At 35.2% G+C, this 7,768-nt stretch overlaps 1 protein-coding gene across 1 annotated transcript; it reads right to left on the reverse strand.

Annotated features, from left to right (window-relative positions):
- Positions 1–1,108: 1,108 nt before the first annotated feature.
- Positions 1,109–3,202, reverse strand: LOC120261236 (uncharacterized protein At3g49055-like). Its single transcript, XM_039269035.1, has 5 exons — positions 2,991–3,202; positions 2,816–2,892; positions 2,193–2,304; positions 1,987–2,103; positions 1,109–1,652 (listed from the first exon to the last, which is right to left on the reverse strand). The coding sequence occupies exons 1-5, from the start codon at positions 3,180–3,182 to the stop codon at positions 1,287–1,289; spliced, it is 864 nt and encodes a 287-aa protein (XP_039124969.1). The 5' UTR covers positions 3,183–3,202; the 3' UTR covers positions 1,109–1,286.
- Positions 3,203–7,768: the final 4,566 nt, after the last annotated feature.

The following is a 7,768-nucleotide window of genomic DNA, read 5'->3' on the forward strand; positions in this document are numbered from 1 at the left end:
GTGCTCTAACTGTTTCCATGCCATAGTTTGCTCTTCTGTTTTGCTCTTCGTCATTGTCCTTCAAAGCAAGATATCAGTTCCTATCAACAAAAGCAATGCACTATAAGAAAGTATCTTGCAAACACATCGATTTTTTCAGATAAATAAATTAACAAGATCACAATGTTCAGTAGACCAATACTCGATCAGAAATATACTTACGGACTTGAGTGTCATTCTCATCGTTTCAGTCTACTACCAACTCTTCAGTTGCAATGCCAATGCTGAAAATAAGCATGCTAATCAAAATTCTCAACAGGGCAGTTGCCCTCCTGTTCTATCCTTGCAGGTCATAGGTGACTATCTGACTTACATAACAGAAGAAAAGACTTTGAATTAGAATGCAATAATTCAGTTTCTAAAAGAGGAAGAAGAAAAATATGACATTTGTATTTGAACACTGCAAAAGCTACAAAGTAAGTTAAATAAGACTTAAAGAGAAGACTATTCCTCGTACTCAGCTGGATTTCCTGATTGGATTGTAGTCGTTGAGATATCACCAAGACGGTGTCAACATCAATGTGTTGGAAGTTTCATGGATGACAAATTATGAAACTATTGTCAAGCTACTTTTCAACTACCAATCTTCTTTTCATCGTTTGAGCTTCTTGCTTCACATAAATAGACGACAGAAGAAGTTTTAGGACAGAATGATGCATGTTTGGGCTTATATGGATGCTCCTCAGGCACTCTTTTGGAAATTGGGCTCTTTGCTAAATGAAATCTAGCTTTTGCTTTCCCAATTAGATAATGTAAATTAGAGCATTTGCTAATGTCTCCTTGTAGTTGTCTCATTTCTAAAAACAAAAAGCAAATCTTCTTCAAGGTCAAATGCCTTGTCATTTCAACATACAAATGGAAATCATTATAAAATTAAATAATTTGGCACTTCAATTCAGGGGATCTAAGTCATTACATGGTAGTACTTATAGGAAAATATTCAGGAAAAGGAAGTTTATGCAAAATGAAAGGTCAGACATCAACATCCACTGTACTTAACAGGTGATTGAACGATTGAAACTAATTGCGGATGAAATGTCTGAGAACATATTCCTTTATCCCTTTGTCCCGTATTTCATTATTTTGACAGTAATCTTATTCTTTATAAATCGTAAGAAAGTTATGAATATTAAAAAAAGTGAAGTACAAAGTGACAATTAGAGTAGAGTTAAAGAGCATCCCGTAATAAGGGACTAAACTTCTTGTGAAAACATATCTTCATAAGAGTTCTATCCTGACGAACTAGATCACATGAAATGCAGCAAGGCCTCCATTTCTGGCAGTCTTCTCATCCGGTTCAGATTTCCTGGCCTTGATGAAACAGCAGGTGTGAACCGAAGGACTCTCCATGGCCAGCATTCATGCCTCAATCTTCGGCGACCACAATCCTTCTCTTTTTTTCCCTGATCAACATCTTCCTCTAGCTGTTTGGTTAGCTCCTCAATTCGTTCTCTGAGCCCAGCTGATCTGCTGTCCGCGAGCCGTAGAGATATTTCTGCAGCTTCCAGAGCTGTCATCGCCGTCGATGCAAGTCTTTCTTTCAGCTGCATCTTGTTATTTGAAGCATCCAATGCCATCTTTGTTCTTGATAATTCTTCTTTAAGCAGAGCAACCTGAAATATGGGAACCACAACCCGAAATCAAGCAAAGTGAGGTTGAAATGTAATTAATAAAATAAATAAGACTCAGTTTAGCCATTGCTCACAAAATTAATTCAATCAAACCAGATAATACAAAAAACAGTTGAAAGGCTAAAGATGTTCCCTTTGGACGTTCTGAAATGTTAAACGTGTGCCGTATTCATTTTTATTCCATGTTCATCAGCACGCACAAAATCAGACAGTATAACTTTATGATATAAACAACATTTGGTGATAGAGGCGATAAACTCAAAGTTTAAAAAAAATACAAAATAAAGATGAGAATAGTATAAAAAAGGTCGTTCACCTCCCTATCACGTTCTTCAATTGCAGTTCTTCCAGCTTCTACTTCCAATTCACATGCTTGCTTCCATCTAGTTGCGTCTTCCTCAGCTTTGGTTACCTCTAACATGAGCTCATCAATCTAGCACATAAAAAGTTAGAATTAGAAAAATCAATTCAATTCTTCAAGGTTAAAAATAGAAGAAAAACAAGAAAGACAAGCACATTTACGTTGTGAACGAGTTTGTTTAGCCTTTCTTCAAGATGCTCGATGTATAACATGTTTTCTGCTATCTTCTGCGCTTGCTCACCACTAAAACTTTGCAAATGTTCATTCTCTAATCTGGAAACTCAAGGAATGATGATTCTTAGATGTCATTCAACTCAGTATGAATGAACCAATTTAAGATTATGCATGGCATATATCATTCTCAAAGAAAACAATAGATTGGAAACTTCTAAAATGAGGGTAACAAGAGCAAACAGGTTTATCACAAGGAAAATTTTTGGAAATTGATAGATTTGTGAGATAGTTCATCAAATCATCTTCCACAGGCTTTCATAAAAGTAATGAATGTACTCTGCAAGAAGCATTTCATGTCGAACTAAATTCATTACCTCTATTTGGAGATGTAATCTTTGTTTGATTTTAAGAAAGTTTTGACCAATGAAGAGGAAGCTTTAAGAAAATAAAGAATGTACTTTACAAGAATTAAAATATAAATCAACAATTACAGCAATTTGAATAAGTAATCTTCTTTGGATTTCACACAATGTTCAAAAATCCAACCACTACATTGGTCTGCTCAACTACTCTAAGCCAATTAATGATGTTAAATGACCAAAAAACATACCTAGATTCCTCGAGAGATCTTCTCAAGTTAGCAATCTCAAGCCTTAAATTCTTCATCATTTTCTCAAAGGTTGCAGCCTAATAAAAACAAAATTCCAACATTATAATCTAAACTATCTACTTTTATGATTTAGATTACGTTACAATCCAATAAAGCAGTAGCAAAAACAAATTACCACACTGACAACTTCGTCTTCACTCTGACCAGAATCAATGTTAGCACTATCCACTGGAGGCTCCTCAGCCACTGAACTCATCATGAATCCAAACCCAACTTTCTGCAACCCTCTCTCCGCAATTTGCAAGATCGCCACCCGCTTTTGTTCTCCACTCCGTTTCAACTTATTCAAGGTCCTCTCCAAGTTCATCTTTTTCAAGCATAGCCACCCCTCAAAAAGGCCATCAATGTCTCTATTATCCTCAATCAAGCTCATAATCCTCTCATCCATCTCCATCTTCTCCTTCGTTCTGATCTCCTCCCTCTTCGCAATCCTTGATTCAACCACAGAAGCAAATTGATAAACAGATCTCATCTCTAAGAACAGAACATCAAGCTCATCCTCCAAGATTTCTTCCTTTCCCACTTTTCCACCAAATTCCTCTTCAGAGACCCACCCATAAATCCTTTTGCAAGCTATATTTCAGTAAATAGAGAGAATCAAGTATCTGAGATATAGTTCTTGATTTCCTGATCTCTTCTTGGAGCAGCTCTGAAACCATAGATTTAAAGACTTGGGATTGGATATCAAGTTCCAACCTTTCCCTCATCCAGGCTTCCTGCTGATTGAAATCAAGCTCAATGGAAGATTCACGAAGGTATTGAAGGAGCTTGGATTTGTTTTCCATGGAATAGGGATTTCTAGGGTTGGTTTGTTGCTGCATCTCAGCGGCATGATTTACGAGGGTCTCGGAAGGTCAAATAACTAACGGTCAGAGCGGGAATGAAGAGACTAGTTGTTGACATGAAATGGCGGGGAAGTAATTAGTGTCTTGATGAATTTCTCATGAGAAAACACCCGAACAAATGCCAAATTTCCCAAAATCCACTTGGTTACAGTAATCAGCGGTACTAAAAATAAATCTTTTGTCTAGCATATGCAGTAATAGTAAGGGTTCGAATACCATAGAGAAAAGCCCTTGTTGCTCTTTTCAAGAGGAAAAAACAAGAAGCCAAAATGCCATTCTAGTGATTTAAAGCCCTTCTTTGTTGTTTTCATTTATTTATTATTTGAAATAAATATTGACAAACGTTGTAGTGACGGCCAAACATTATTGCCAGAGACGTAACTCACTGACTTTCACGTACGTTAGAAATAAATTATCATTTTTCAAAGGATTTATTCCGCCAATTGGATTTCTGGTTTAAGATAATTAATAAGAATTTTAAAATTATTATTATTATTTATTTTTAATTAATATTGCTTGACAATATTTTTTACTCACATGTCTCAAGGATCGAATACCGGTGAGTAGTGAGTAGTTTCGGAGCAGGAAGGTTTTTTTTTTAAAATATTATGTATATATTGAACATCTGTTAAAAGCCATGTAAATATTTCACTTTTTTCAATTTCTTTCTTGTAATGAAACTTTTAATTGGCTAATCTTTTTTAAAATAGATTTCTAATATACCTAAAATCGTTGTAGTTTTATCTTCAATAATTTCTCAAAATTTTTTTCTAATATATGATGTTGTAATTTTATTTTACCACAATCTATTTCTAAATCTAAAAAAATTATATTATTTACTAAACCTGCTTCTTTGTTCTTGCTAAGTACTAATCCATGTTCGCTATAAGTAAAATTGGTTTATACTTTTTACACCCCAAACTTTGGAACTCTACTAAACGTACTCATACCCACAAAAGTAAAAACCCTATAAATATGTCAGGTATCAAAACCTGCATTCAAACAAGTTATATAACCCGACAAATCCATTACTTTAAATTCATAAATTCAACAAAGTTTGAAAAACAAAAAAATAGTTAAAATATTAAACTTCAATGTCTACAGAAGAAATAGAAAATCATAAATTAACTAGCTCATAGTTTGCTTTTATTAGATAACCACGGCTAAGCTATTTACTAGTCTACTTTATTTTTGATGTGAGAAAAATAAGAACAAGCTTAAGAGCTTCACAATTCCGAAAGTAAAACACTAAAAATAATTTATATCATACATAATTCTAGAAATTGAAATCAAAATAGCATATGCCATAGTTTATCAAAGATACAAATCATGGAACAATGTGAAACTACAGTCTTTTTATGCAAACCAAACTTAGTAGAATGTCAAAAATACATGTCTCCAAACTATATTTGCAAAAGAATATTAGAGGTTATTTATTTATACTAGGTGACTAGAGTTTCAAGTTCTAAGATGATTTATTTATATTCAGTGACCCGAGTTAGAATTTCACATGCCGTTATTCTTACACCGATGAAACAATGTGAAACTATAGTCTTTTTTTCCCCAAAATTTTCATGTCGATATGTTTAATGTTTAAGCCTATTGATAGGGTTAATGAATATTTAATTTGGAGACTATAATATTTGTACAAAATAGTTTTACTATGGAAACTTTTCTTTTCCAAAAATCTAGAAACATGCCAGACTTTATAAACCAAGGATTTTCAAATTTTTCCATTCAAGCAAAATATTAGTGCTCACATGATTTCTAAGAAAATAAACCATTTAGCACGTGTTCTCCTTGGTTCAGCCATGGTAATAGATTATCCATCGTCATTGTCACTTCCTGCCTCCGCAACTGGCCTCTTCCAGAGCTTTCTCAACAACGTTAGTGTTATCTTTGGTTCGCTGTCTCCTAGTAGATTCGTAGGATTAGCTATGGTTATGAATAGTTTACCTGTAGAAGAGAGTAGTGAAAATAAGTGTTTAACGTTGTACAAGAATGAGTAAAATAATACAAAAGAATAATTGGCTAAAACACTAAGCTACAAGTTTTAGTAGAATCTCTCCACCAGAAGTTCCATGGCAACGACGCCAAAAAATTAACGGTTCTCTAATGTGTTTGTAAATATGTGCAAATATGCAAATAATGTTACAATGAGTTTGTGAATACTGTAAGTGTACGGATCATCAAGAAATACCTCATGGGTGAGCATGAAGGTCTTATTTCCCTAAGAACGGAGAGAAATGTGGCCATTTAGTATGACAATCATATTCTGGTATGTCAAGGTTGATTCACCCACCTAAGAACGGAGCATGGGTTTATTTCCCTTAGGTGGGTGAATCAAGGTTTGGAATCAACCTATTGTGATGGGTTTATTTCCCTAAGAACGGAGCATGAACATAATAGTTTAGACTAAAGAAACAACCTATCATGGCTTCCTTGGGTGTTATGTGGGTGAATCAAGGTTGTGATGGGTTTAGTGACACACCACTTGCGTGTGTGTACCGCAGATGCATGGGTCATCAAAGTAATAAAATATACCGGTGAGTGGGTAGTCGAATCCACGGGGAATAGATGCTCGAAACAAGAAATATTGCTATTTCAGCTAGAGTGAATACCAATTTGTGATGTTGATTCAAGATATCAATGCAAATAAAAAGTAAAAAAGAGAAATGAGAAAGAAAGAGGAGTAAAGAGAGGTAATCGATGGTAAAATAGGTACTCGGACAATGCTCACCCTAGGACTATTATTTCAAGTGCAAGACCAATATTATGCCTCCTAATTGAAGTTTAATGAGTCATGAAAATCCAAAGACACATGGTCCTAAACCTAAGGTCAACCGTGACTAATCCTCTACACTATACCCCGGCGGAAAGGGATATTCTCAACACGTCACACTATGTGGGATTGCTTGAGGTTTTAGGGACTCCAAGTGATAAACCCTATTCCCTAATTTAGATGTAACCCTTTGGTCCTGGAGAAAGATCCCTAATCACAATTAAGCCCTAGAACTAAGGATAACTCAACACATCACTCTGTCACTCACGCAACTAAGCCCCATTGGAGAAGGTCTCTTAGCACTTCACTCTATTATGATCGCAAAGAACTCTTGGAACATGGAGGTAGGATAAATCACGTTTGAAGGGAAAGGGGACGTTCCGCTACCTCTCAACTCACCCTTTCAACCCTCTTCAACCTTGCTAAGTCTAACCCTAATGAAGTATCACTCACTCAAAAAGATTACCTAGATAGATTCTCAACCCTAGTTGAGAAACTTGTATACCCCTGTAAAGTCTGTGCAATTTTGGACATAGATGAGGATGTAGAGACCCCGCTTATCCTTGGAAGGCATTTTTCTCGAACACTTCCGGGGCTCTCATCAATTGGAGATGGAAAGATGACCTTAAAGGTCATGGAGGAATAAGTAGTGTACATCTTCCGGAGAGCCATAAAGCACACAATGGATCATGATGATGAATGTTATTTTTGCACATGAACCCCGACTTGTTTATTTCTGATCTTGTGCAGGATGTATTTGTGGTGAACTCTTTCCAACAGTACTTCGAGGAAGAGCTTTCTAAATAATCAATAGAACGTACAAGTCCACCTCCTAATTTGGCCAAGAAAAAGGTTAAATCAAGAAATAGAACAACTAAGAAGATATGGAGTAAGGTAGAACCAAAAACTGAACAATCTATCGAGGTAGACAACTTTTTCTTCTAGGCACAAGTAATGTAGAGGTGTTCCCTTTATTCACTCTAAGCAAGCTAGAGCCTTCTTGAGGTTAGGACAGGTACATAATTCTAGTGTCGTAAAATAAGTGCTTCTTGGGAAGCAAGCCAAGTGATTTTTTCATAGCTTTTTAGTTCTTTAGTTTCAATTTGTAGTGTTCTTTTTAACTTTTGAATAAAGAGATACTTAATTGAATTATATGCAATTAAGCTTTAATTATAGTTTTTCATGCATGGAGTTTGTTTATGAAGTTCGGTTTCATTATTAGCATTAATTTCATGCCATTTTTGTACTCTGAGAGATTTCATACTT

Source organism: Dioscorea cayenensis, chromosome 1, assembly GCF_009730915.1.
Source record: "Dioscorea cayenensis subsp. rotundata cultivar TDr96_F1 chromosome 1, TDr96_F1_v2_PseudoChromosome.rev07_lg8_w22 25.fasta, whole genome shotgun sequence".
In the NCBI taxonomy this organism is placed as follows: domain Eukaryota; kingdom Viridiplantae; phylum Streptophyta; class Magnoliopsida; order Dioscoreales; family Dioscoreaceae; genus Dioscorea; species Dioscorea cayenensis.